This window comes from Falco biarmicus, chromosome 6 (genome assembly GCF_023638135.1).
Source record: "Falco biarmicus isolate bFalBia1 chromosome 6, bFalBia1.pri, whole genome shotgun sequence".
Classification (NCBI taxonomy): domain Eukaryota; kingdom Metazoa; phylum Chordata; class Aves; order Falconiformes; family Falconidae; genus Falco; species Falco biarmicus.
Genome location: NC_079293.1, coordinates 18363666 through 18377112, shown reverse-complemented (window position 1 = coordinate 18377112; position 13447 = coordinate 18363666). Strand labels below are relative to the sequence as shown.

Here is a 13447-nt window from a genome sequence, read left to right as displayed (position 1 = left end):
AAATAGCTCTAACAGTGGCTGACATTTCCATCAAGATATCTGTGTGAATCGTTTCAGTTTCACCATTATGTCTGATACCATCCAAATTTGAGTTAGCCTGTCCTGACCAATAATACCAGGAGCATTTTTCATGCAGTTTAAACTGATCCATCAGAGAAATCACAAGCAGATTTTAGATTTCTAAATATACATATGTTAAAAGCAAAAATAAAATCTTATACTGAGAAAACAAAGTCTCTTGCAAATAACTAAAACAGGAAAAAAACAAATCTGGTTTAAGGCATTCTCTTATCATCAATACATCCTAATACCAATTATTTTCACTTCTAATCAGATTAGATTAAACCCCATTTGCTGTTTATCTTTAAATTATTATACTTGCTTGTAATTTCTTACAAGTTTAAATAACAAGGTAGCTTGAAGGTAAAATTTATCCTTTACAATCTGAAGGGACTGCTCCCCAGAACAAAGGTTTTGCTTGGTTAGTTTTGAAATTAAATTCAGTTTAATATATCTTTAAGATGCTCAGTATTGCTGAATAGTTATCTGTCCTGTAGTACCCAATGACCTTATCACCATATCGCTTCTTAACCCTCTCTTCTATACATTCTTTACAGTTTACTTGTTCTCTCAAACTCTCCATTAATTAAATGCAGAACAATTGTTCTTAACCTGCCTATAGCTTGAAAATGCTGGCTCAGATTCAGAGCAGAAGTTGGACGATTGGAAACCTATTTGTTTTATTGTTTTTTTTTTCCCACGATTGTATTAGCTGAGCTATTTCTTAACAATATTTCTTCTCTATGTACATCTTGCATGCTGACAAGGTTAGGATGATCCCTTTTTTTTTTTTTTTCAGTGGCAAAAAGACAAATAATGCTACAGGCTTAGTGCTATCAATGATGTAAAATTACAGCTGTCTCGTTTCCTAGCATAGATGATAGCACTATGTATAAGAGGTTGCACTAAGTGAAATTAAAACCACAGCATATCTATTATCAACTGTGACTTGGCTGCAGACATCAGGCATTTTTCTAAGTGCAACAGGTGTGCCATAATCAGTCATGTAGAGCAAATGAATGCAGTGCTTTAAATGTATTATTTGATAATAGCTTCAATTAAGAAATCATGCTGTTCACCAGAACTTCAGTTAATATAGTGATCCTACTGCAAGGTGCAATAAGCCTTCCAGATGTACATGACAGAATAAACACAGCAAATGGCAGATGCCTTCTATGCCTTAAGCTTTTAATAAAGGTTCTTTTTTAAAATTGAGTGCGTTGTACATGCAAATTTTCAGATGACTAAAGGTAAGATAGATTTACAAGCTATCCTTACCGTACTTTGGGCAATAGGCCTTAAAATTATTGATTGTGTCTTTCAAGCAGCTTTTTGAATATAAGCTTTGCAATCTTTGAACTAATGATTCAACTTTGTAAAGACAAGAACAATCATGCCACAAATACAACAGATCTTGAGTAATTTATTTTAATTATTAGCAAGGAAGTAGTGACTTAGAAGGAAGGCTATGTTCTCTTGTGGATTTAAGTAGATTAAAAATTCTGAACAAATGAATAAGACCGGATGGACTTACGATAAAACTGTTGATACATAATTTGTATTATGAAGTTCCATACCTTATGCCTCAATTTACTGATGTCCAAATGCATTGACACTGAAGCCTACTCCTATCAATAACTAGGAACCCTACCGATTTTCATTTTGGCAGGTAAAATACACCCTTCCAATCTTTGCAAGTTGTTATTATATTTTCCTCTGGTTATAAACCTCATGACAATAATTTGACGGGATAGAGCAAAGATACATAAGAAAATAACTGCAACGGTTAGTACCTGTTTGGACACACCTAGTGTCTTTTAGTAGATCATTGGAATTACACAAGTTCTCCACAATTATCTCTATAACTGATTCATTATTGAAAAGCAAATATGTATTATGCTGGCATGTGTATACTTGTACATACATAATCATAGAATCATTTAGGTTGGAAAAGACCTTCAACACCATCAAGTCCAACCATTAACCTAGTACTGCCAAGTCCACCACTAAACCATGTCCCTAAGTGCCACACCTACTGTTTCAGCTATGCATCTGTGGGTATAAAGCTCTTCTGTGGTTTTCTTTCCTGATAAAAGTCTTGCTGTATTATTGCATATTGGTGTAACAGTAGCAGTACAAACTCCTTAAGTTGTAGCAATTTAATACATAGTACAGTGAGACTGTACATAGTTCTACCTTTGATCACCTCTTGGTATTAAACACTGCTTAAATACCAGAAAAGACATCACACAAAGGTACAAACCATGCAGTCATGTCCAGCATTTCTGTAGAAATAACCGTCCACAATTTTGAGCCACAATAACGTGTCTCTTCATCTAAATTGCTCCTACCTACATGAAAGCTGGTCACAGATTTCTTTAAGTGAATACTTGACATAATCATGAGGGAGAGACGTGGCTGAATTTTTCTGCTTCTATCTCCAGTTCTTGCTACAATATGGTAACTCAATATGACTGAAAAGGAAGGAAAACTTCTGCTTCAAATATAGAGAACAGAACATCAAAGTACCCTTGATAAGCTAGAATCAGAATCTTAGACAGCATATTACCTCAGCAGTGTGTGGCAAAGACACATTGCAGTACTGCACCCTACGGCCAAGCAGGGTAAATCCCTTGCAGTAGGACAGACGTGTCCAGGTATGAAACTGATACTGCTGATTTCAGCAGAATGAGTGGGAACTCGCAGTAGGAGTAAGTACAAGGTGGGTTTTTTTTTTTTGCTTTAAGTCCATATGCACATTAGTAAAAAATAAATGTTATAACATAATCCTTGTTCTGCTTCATTGATTTCCTGTTCATTACAACACAACTTTGCCAAAACGTTCCAATAGTTGTAAATCAGGTTTGATGGTGCACAAAAATGCTGAATTAAGGGCTTGTCTGTGCAAAGAAGCTATTGAGAATAAAAAATAAACCAAAACCAACATAATGACTGTTCTAGAACAATTCTGAATGTGCATGCTTTTAACAGTATTCCCTTTTTAGCTTACTTTTTTTCTGAAATAAATATCCCAAAATGTCACTCTTTTCTGGTCAGTTTGTGTGGAAAAGTCCTCATTTTTTAACTGTTACAATAGACAATTTGAATTTTTAAGATACATTTAAACATGAATTATTTTACACTCATGACACTAGTCACCTCACAGATAATTGTATTACACATGAATAAAGCTATATTTCTACCCAAAAGGTTTTCACAATGTGTAACATTGAAAACATCATTAACGTCATTGTAATAAAGTTCTCTGAGAAATTCCCTGCCATCTGTAGTCTTTCACATTTGGCTGAAGGCAGGAAATAATTTTGAAGAACTGAAGCAAAATTGCTTTATTTGGCTTGGCTAATGTGAGGAAACAAAACCAGAGATTTTTCTTTTGATAGCATGGTGCTACATCTACCCATTGCAAGGTGTCTTTGGCTAACCTGATTCTTCCTGTGTCTTGGTACTCTTCCATGATTCCCCTCTGTCACTGTATATACATTCAGTTTTGAAGAGCTTTGCAGAGACATCCATACTTCGGCTGTGTTTTCTTTAGCTGCTTCATTGTCATCTAGATTGAGTATTTGGAAGTTTTATGGCACTTAAACTATGTAGGCTTTAAATCTTTGTTTTCCAATGCTGAAAAGCTGTTTAGTATTTAAAATTAACAGCATGTTAATGGGATAAACTACTCTGCCATACAACAAAACATTCAATGTGCAACTTTATAACAACATAATTGCAGCAATAGGGATGGTAAGTGTGATAGTCTGAAAACACAAGGTATGTGGGAAGTAAAGAAAACATAAATATATCAATTATATTTGGATAAAACGCAAATTTTTTTGCAGTCCTTGAAGTGTGTCCAAAACTGGGTTTGTTTTTACAGCTACATCAGTTAATTTATTAAAAAACCCTACTTTTCCCTGCAAGCTTACATTGCGTACGTCAACATGTCTATTTTTTCTTGTTAAAGCTACCCGCAATGCTAATTTTTCAAAGTGCCCCTTATTTTGTCTTTCTTAGATCCCAGGAACTTCTTCTGTTGTTCAGAAAAAATGGAAGCCTCTGCAGTCCTCAGCACAGCCCCGAGTGCTAGGACAATCAACGAAGTCAAAGATTAGTGCTGTGGCAGCTGAAATAAAACAGATTCGTGCAAGAAGGAAAACAGCACGTATGCTAATGGTTGTCCTCCTGGTTTTTGCACTTTGCTATCTACCAATTAGCATCCTCAATGTATTGAAAAGGTAAACACTTGGTAGAGCTTTCTGTGTAAAAACAATCCTCTGTTATGAGTTTCCTGTGATTCTGGCAGATACTTCTGAAGGATAAGCTTACTTATTTCTCAACAAAGAAACTGAAAATAAGCATACAGTTGCAACAACAACAAAAAAATCTAATTTATCCATACTACTTAAACCAAAGACCAGATTGTGGAACCCTTTTTAACAAGCTCTTCCTCATGAAAATGGTCTAGCCTGTCTCCTCATTAAAACCTGTCATTTACATGGGATTACAGCTTGTTTTGTGTAAACGCATCCCTGGAAGTGCATTTACCTACAGCAGCAGCTGAAAGTTAGCAGGAGGGTGTAGTGTTGTGGTTTCGCCCCCAGGATTGTGAAATGCTGGGTTCAAACCCAACCCCTGTCACGTACAATTTCGACACCTTAGGCTAACTCTTCAGTTTGCCTACAAAGCTATGTTTTTCTTTTTTACCCTTTTCTCTCCAGTTCATTTGAGACATAATTGTGTATGCTTTTTCGTTTTTGTACAGTGCCTGACAGGCTAAGGCTTTGGTATAGTTATATCTCATGAGCCCTCTGGAGTACTGATAAATAATGACCTATTAGCAGAAGATTTGAACATCCTAAAATATAAGCAGCCTGTTACTGGTGCTTGAGTAATGTTTTAGTTTTAAAGGAATAGGTTCACATTGGGTATGAAGGTTTAAATAAATGCCACTCAATTCTGGAGCTTTCCTGAGGCCTAGTTTGAATACTTTTAATCCTCAAGTCCTTTGGTAGGCAATGTGAGAGGAAGAAATACTTCCAGAAGACAGTTCAGGCAACCTACAATCTGAATCACAGAGGAACTGCACAGGCTGCCTCGACTACAACAGCAGAGTAGACCCATAGTTAGATTTTCACTTAAATAGCAAAATTTAGGCATAAGGAGTCTGGGAAAAGCAGATTTCTCCAGAGGGCAGAAGCTGCTACTGTGCCCTCAGCTTTGTGGCCAGCTCAGTGACTTTTCAGTTCCAAAGCCCATGTTTATTTGAGAGTGGGCCTAGAGCAGGGAACCTCAATGATGTGAATAGGTCAAAAGCAACTTTTCCCTTCTTTCCTTGGCTTATCTGACACCAGCTGACTTTGGTTACTTAGCAGAAAAGTGATGCATCTGCACCATTGCAAAGTAAAGTGCTGATTGTCTCTTTTGTGCTAAACCACCAAGACAGGAGGCTGAGGGACAGGGAGAGGACTTCATTGCCTCAAGAAAGCCAGCACTGTTGAATCAGCTTTTCTGTGATACTGCAAATAGGTCATCAGAGATAAAATTAGTCTAGAAGTCACCAAATCTTTTTACATGTTTTCTAGTTTTGCCATCTTTCAGTTTTGTTTTTCTTTTTCTGTAGGGTTTTTGGCATGTTTAATCAAGCCGATGATAGAGAAACTGTATATGCCTGGTTCACGTTCTCACACTGGCTTGTATATGCAAACAGTGCAGCCAATCCTATTATTTATAACTTCCTCAGTGGTAAGTTACAGTTACATAGAATTTAAATTTAATGTATAGTTTGAATGTAATGAGCCATAGCAAGTAAGATTAATGACTGTGTAACATCAGCCCAGCTCCTCCAGTGGGAGCTAGATCCTCTTCTTGGAACAAGCTGCCTGAAGTATTACCTTTAGGCTATCTACCTACAACTAAACTAAACAGTGCCAGGGCCTGAGTCCAAGTGCTTGAATTTGACTGTCCATGCCATTAATTTGGTAGAGAATTCCCTGGCATGGCTTTGGTCTCCCTGGATATTGCCTGGGAGGCAGCACAGGCCAGGGACTGTCCCTAGTTTGCATGTTATGTGCAGGTACTGGGGTTTGGAGGTGGTGAGTCTTTAATAGTGCTTGCATGGCTGAACTGTGCCAACTAGGTTCAAGAGCAAAGAACCAGCCAGGATGTACAGTATAGATTTATCTTAGTTTGTATTTGTCTTATTTGGCTGTGGACTACAGAATCAGCTTCAAAACCATGAATGACAGCAAAATACAGGGAGGCAAAAGTCTATTGATCCTCACTATTTCCCTGCTGCAGTTTTTTTCGGTGTATAGTGTGAGGATGATCTGAACAATTTGCTCTGAGCCCCAGAGCAGACTACTGGGTTGCCAAACACTTTAAATCTTCTTTTAAAATGTATTCAGGTTGAAATACAAGTCGGTCATGCCCTCTCATTTCACATGTCATTTAAGGCTGTGATTGCTCAATTACTTGTTTCTGTTAGATATGTTATTAATCAACAGACTTTCCGTGACATGATTTCATAAATTATTCTAGTTTGTCTGTTCTGTCTAGCCAAGGATAATTTAGGCTTCATACTACACCTCACATATCTTCTTACAAAGGTTATATTTTTTCTCTTTCTCCAGGGTGTTGAAATTGTGATTTCCTACTTCTGCGTTAGAAGAACATCTGGGTGTTTTGGGTTAATTTTGCTTTAGATAGCTGCTTTTTTTTCTAATCTATAAAGTTGATGAAACACGGTTTCTAGTACAGATTTTTTCATGAGTCTTTTTTGTGGTTGACAGGGAAATTCAGAGAAGAATTTAAAGCAGCATTTTCTTGTTGCATCTTTGGCATTCGCAGTCACCATGATGAACGGCTCACCAGAGGTCGTGCCAGTACAGAGAGTCGGAAATCGTTGACCACCCAGATCAGCAATTTTGATAATGTTTCAAAACTTTCAGAACATATTGTATTGACCAACATAAACACACTTCCAGCAAATGGTAGTGCACCTATTACCCACTGGTAGTATACTTGTCGCTATGTCTTTTGGTGCTGTGGAAGTAAAATTTAATTGTGCATACAACAATATCTGAATCTGAGCACAATGCAATGAGAGAAGTGTTCATAATTAAGAGCTGACTGTAAGAAAAGTAACTTACAAAAAATATCTTATAGAATATTCTACAACTTTGGTTATATATTGATGAAACAAAATTTAATCTAATTTATTTCAAGAGCTGAGTTGCAATTGGGGAAAGGGTAAGGTAATCATATTTTATATAAATATTTTCTTTGAACCCCTGCTTCCTTTAGACTCCTAAGTAAATAGAGAACAGGTACCTGAAAGTATGAAAATTGTTTTCCCTGGAGTTGCAGTGTCTTTATAAACAGCTGTATTCTACTCAGAGCTAATTCTCTGAAGTTGTGATATATTTAATAGCAATTATTATAACCAAAATTGGGTGTACAGGTTGAACTACCTGAACATCCTTGACAATTTCAAATTATTTGCTTACCACACATTCTGGTGTGAGTTGGCCTGATCAGATAAGAAATTCACATTAATTTATTTTCTCATATTTTCTGTTCTTTTTCATGTTGGGTGGGTGTTGTATGTGTTCAGGAACAGCTGGGAAGCTACTTCTGATTTTTCTGCAGTACAGGTTGATAAACAATTGAACACAGTCTGAAATGAAAAGCAGAAGTTCAAACTTTCCCAGTTCTGGGTAAACAGTGAAATGATTGTGCAGTTCCCTAGCTTTGTGAATAGGTAAAAAATGGCCTACATTTTTTTTTCTATTTCTTATTACATTATATGTAATATCCCAGAAGGACTTTACAAGACACTGCAAGTACAGGATTCATCCCTCCTTTCCTAGGGATGTGACTTTTTTGTTGTCCAGAAGTTCCCTCAGACACTATAGGTTAGGACTATACAAGCTGTATATTGATAACAGAGAAATTGGTATCTCCAAGAAGAGCTAATGTGTTCCTAAAATACGTATCTAAAAATAATTATATTAATTACCTCTGAAGAAGTCTGTTCTTTTCACTTACTATAGAAAGAATGTTTAGGGGTTTGCTGTCCTGCATTCAGCTTGCTCTTCTCCAGTAGTGTTGCCATTCCTATATGTATGGCATAAGCAAGGTTACAGCCGTGAAACACAGATGACACTGTGGCTGTAGATTATGTTTTACTCTACATCTGTTATTTGTCATAATTCTCTTCTCCCTGCTGTCCTGTGCTCATGGCAGAGAGGTTGGACTAGATGATCTTTAAAGTTCTCTTCCAACCCAAACTATTCTGATTCTATGATTGACTGGCTTGTACACAGGAAGCTGTAGTGCTCTGCTGGTCACAGTGGCATCTGGATAAGGAACCACAGGGCAATTTACAAAATAATAATAAGTAATGGAACACATTAAAAATGTTTAAAAGTAAGAAAACTGAGGTTTGTGCATCAGAAATCTGCTTAGACTTAAGTCAAGAAGTCTTAAATTTGACATTTAGAAGTGCAATTAGTAACATTTTCTGGCAGCCCATTTTGTTAATAGATCATTACCTGCATAGTGTTCAGAGAGTGACAATCACAGGGTGAGCCAGTCAGCTACCTGATACAAACAGTAAAATAATCTTAAAAACTCTATCTTACAGGTATCCCAGCTACACTCAGCCCATTGAAATCAGTGGAACTGCATCTCCACATACCAGGGATGAACACGACTTCAAATTTAGATGAAGCCATGAGGATTTCTGCAGAAGGCACTGGCAACACAGAGAATGCAGACTGGGACAAATTTGTCCCTAGTATAACAAAACTTACCTCGATGGAGTTACAGCAAGGATGACTTTGGCTCAGTACATGTAAGGCCACCAGAGAATGGCACATGCTTTTAGCTGTGTTACAGACTACAGCAATGGGACAAAGGGATTCCTTCAAAACAACTGCCTCTCCTATTTCTTCTCAGTCTTTACAGAAACCTACTTACCTCAGTATGAGCTAAAGAACATGTCTTTACAAGTCTTTTTAAAGACTGGATTGTATCATACTTTGTATATACTGTAGATATTTATTTTTATATATTTTAGATGCTGTGGAATGTTCTAAAATGTATCATATAAAGAACCCTAAGTATTTCAAAGAAGTCTCAAACATCATTTATTTATATCCCGTTTCTATGAATCAGTGACTTATTTACAAGGAATGCTTATGCACTAGCGATATTCTGGAATTACTTTGCACTTCTTTTTCTTGTAGTAAAAAAATTCACTTGTAGTAAATTCTACGTTCATTGTGGAACTTTCACTTCAGATTGATGTGGGGAGATTCCACATTACTTTGCTAAGCACAGACATGCTTCTAAGATGTGAATCCAAAGTGCTGCAAATCACTCATGTTTTCATAAGACTACACTAAACAGCCAAATATTTTTTTTCTTCAAACTCGAGTGCCTAAAAAATAACTACTTAAATAAAACTTATGTGATGCTCAAAGGTGCTATAAGCTCAAAATTCCTACTCAGGCCAATAGGAATAACAAATGTCAGCACCCCTGAAGAACAGAACATTTTAACTTCGGTAGCTCATTTTAGTCCATAATGCCTGCAAGTGTTGCTCTAGAAGATCTCTAAGGGTTTTTATAAGAGAAAACATTGGTTATCTTTCTTGCTTTCAAGATTTTTCTCTCAGCTGCCATTTAATACTAATGATACAAACAGTAAACTGATTTATATGCCAAGAAAATGTTGACTTTTCAATGATTAAAATACAGTGTTTCTCTCTGGGAATTATAGAGGTGATATCTCATTGGACCAGTAGATCAAGTAATCATTTATCCATTTTCCATTCATGGGATAAGCTCCATGGCCTGGAGCTTCCTACCATGCATTTTAAATTTTCTTCTTAAAGAATGAACATGGTGCATCACTGGAAACTTAGTCTATTAGGGGAATGTGGCCTGTCGGTTAGAAAGAGGCTAGTCTAAAAGAACCTGAGCTACACACTCCCTGGGGCACTATTCTTGCATTTCAGTTCAGATTTTTCAAAAGGAAAGGTAAGATGGGCAGGAGGACTTGTTTTTCAGTAAAAATCATTTGACGTAGAAAGAAGACAGTCTCAAACATTCAAATATTTCTGAAAAGCCAATTATTCATAGACAAAGTGTTATTTGCTTACCTTATGTAAATATTTTTTCTAGGTTTTACTTTGACCCAATGTCATGTGATGTACTATCATGACAGCTATAGTTTTATGAAGTGCTTAGTCACTTTATGCTTTAGCCTCCCCCAACAGCTGTTTTACTTGACATTGTTGCAATTACTTCTAGTTTACACTGGTGTAAAGTGAGAGGAAAAAAATGCATTTGTTTGTATATTAAAGTTTTCCAATAAAAGATAAAAAAGAGAATATTCTTTTTTTGTTAAAAGAAAAATAAAAAGAAGTACCTAAATGAAAACAATGTTTAAACATCAAATAAAAACATAGGAATTCCTATATTCCTATTTGTAAGCTTAATTTTTGAGTATAGCTATTATGTCATTGTTATTTCAAGAAATTATCTTTGTCTCTTCTAAGAAAAGAAAACCCAGATAACTGTGGAAATTACAGCAGGATTTGATTACATAGCTATTGCAATTCCTTTACCATTAGAAGGCTATTTTTGCTCTTCAGCCACAGGAAATGTAGTATACTTAAATGGTGTGGAACAAGATATAATTTTTCTATATCATTTGAAATTATTGGACAACCAGCTAGTGAGTTATGATATTACAGAGATGGGAGAATGGAATACAAAAAGTCTTTTTTTTTTTTTTCTGTTCATGTAAGTAAATTAGAAGTCAAAAAGTTAAAAACTAGTAATCTAATTTCAAATTAATTCTCAGTGGTCATTTAATTGTGCCATAAAATGTTGCCTCAACCCACTGATGAAAAATGTCAATTATGTCAAAATTTTGCAAACCTGTACTTTTATTTCAGGAATGTAAATATCAAGAAATTTCCTTGAAGAGAGCGCAAGAATGTAGAAAGTAAATAGTTATCTAAGAAAACTTTGTCAGTATAAAAGGGGAGTATGTATACTTTTCGAACATAACAGGCCACAATTAATGTGTAAAACTTGCCAAGATCCCTGTGAGAAGAACTGGAAGGGAAAGGGCACAGTATTTCTGACTTGGGCCAGCTAACTAGGAGCTAAAATAGTAATGTTAGCGATGCTCATTGAAAAACTGTAAGCAGCATCTTTCCAATGAGGGGTTAAATACCACCTGCCAACACAAATTGTCTTTTTGCTTCTACCTTAATGCCTGTGGGATAAATTGTGTTAGTTAATCTGTGGTGGGAACACCGCTAAATGTCATCGGCCATTTTTGGCTCCTGCAGGTCTTCTGTGACATCGTTAGAAATGGAGCTCCTGGCCTTAATTTTCTCTTTGTAAGAGAAAACTTCTGTTTTGTTCCCTTTGTTCTCTTTTCTTATTTTCACTTAGATCTCCAAAATTAAAGTATTCCAATGTTTCTAGGAATAACTTTAACTTAAGAGTAATTTTTGTGTGGAGAATATAAATAAAAGATGAGACATTCATTGACAAATGATTCTGAGTTTTTCTGTAGCCCGATTTTTGTTCAGTAAATAGCATATCTTTCAGACACAAATGATATGATCAGAGCTTATCTAAGATATAAAATTCTAAAGATAGAAAGTGTTAACTAATTCTTGATAGAGAATATGGTTATCAAACTAAAGATTCAGCTATTTTAATAAAAAGATTTTTCATTCAAAAATTTGTTTTTTTGAAATAAATATTTTTGATGCAAACATTCATATATATTTATTCTGTTAGCTTTACAAAATTTGAGAAATATCTAGACATATTCTTCTTTAGCTCAGATATGTTTTCAGGCACCATACCACCAGAAAAACTTCATAAGCATTTAAAAATCTGTTGATGACCTGTGTAAAGTAGTGGTGGGGTTTTTGTCAGTTCTAAGACCTTTTACTCCAGAAAGATCCAAGTATTTGGATACATTCAAAATATTATCCAGCTGGATTTATTTTTTAATGAAAATAATCACTGGCAGTTTTCAGTAAAGATAAACCCAATAGTGAGTAGTGATTATTCATTGGGACAGAAATGGCTGTGAGAAGACAGGTGAAGGTTTTAAGAGCAATATGGAATTTAATGCCTTTTGCATGTGGCAGAAATTAAAGCATCTTAAGGAAACTTATGGGTTTCTTATCCATCAAAAAAGGTCAGGTGAGGAATGAGCATTTCTTATCCGTTGTATAAGTATTGAAAATTATCTGAAAGCTGAGCTTTAACTGGGTTTTGTTACCTGTAGCTGTTCTGGTATTCTAATATTTCCATTAACAACTCAGGAGCACTGGAAATGGAGTTTGCATGCCATTGTTTCTGGTTGATCATAGCATCATAAGACATAGAGTTTAAATCACAACATATTTGTTCCTGCAGATAGAAATTGTTGTGCCACCATCATTCTGGCACTTAGTCTCTCAACATATTTCACAGTCTTGGAGTTCTGGTATCCTGACCTCTTTCTCCTTTCCTGTTGTCACTGTAGTGATAAGCTTGTGCCCTGGCAGTCATAATGACTGCAAGGTAACTTCTCCCCCTCTCCACCTCCAAAAAGGCGATTTTTTTCCCTTTTCTTCTGGACTGCATAGAGGGCACCATCTCATTCTCTGATATTAGCAAAATGGATGCATGTCATTAACCTGGAGACTGCTTTATAGGAAGGAGTACGCTACACATTAGCTTGTCTCAGCCCTCGCTGCAAAATGTATCACAACCTAATGCTGCATGTTACAATGGATTAATGCCAAAGCAATTTTAGCCTTCCAACCTAAAATTTTCTCTATAGCTAAAATTATATTAATCTGTCAGGCTGTTCCTTTCACCTGACAATAAGGTTTTTCTCTGACTGTTGGATATATTGGATGAAATAGTATTCTATTTTTATTGAACACACTTTCAAAAAAAAGAAAAAATATTACAAGTATTTATCAATGTTGGCATTAAGACTCTAAATAATGCAATAAGTTAACTAAGTTAAAACTTGGGTTTAAAAAAATAAGAAATTATACGCAGGATTGAATTTTTCTGAGCTAAACAAAAAATAAGCAAAATCTGGACTTGGCTTGAGTTTTGCTTTGCCAATAGGGACAAATTTCACCCACTGTATCTCTTATCTCTACTAGCTGTGCTGGAAGTTTTGTTATCTTTTTGTTTGAAGTATTCAATGATCAATTCCAATGAAAAATGTCCTGTATGTGATATGAAATTTGAGAAAACAAGATTCACAAGTAGCATGGAGAGATCAATAGGGATCTGTTGTTTCCTCCTCCTTCCAGTGCAAAAACAAAGAGGAT

General features: G+C 35.7%; 1 protein-coding gene across 1 annotated transcript in view; it reads left to right on the top strand.

The window, feature by feature from the left end:
• HCRTR2 (hypocretin receptor 2) overlaps positions 1-9200 on the top strand; it is a 34834-nt gene extending 25634 nt beyond the window's left edge. Inside the window, exons 5-8 of the mRNA XM_056344207.1 lie at positions 4087-4307; positions 5693-5814; positions 6861-7061; positions 8717-9200. Coding sequence (XP_056200182.1) covers positions 4087-4307; positions 5693-5814; positions 6861-7061; positions 8717-8910 — 738 coding nt within the window. The 3' untranslated portion in view covers positions 8911-9200. The remainder of the gene's footprint in view (positions 1-4086; positions 4308-5692; positions 5815-6860; positions 7062-8716) is intronic.
• The last annotated feature ends 4247 nt before the right edge of the window (positions 9201-13447 follow it).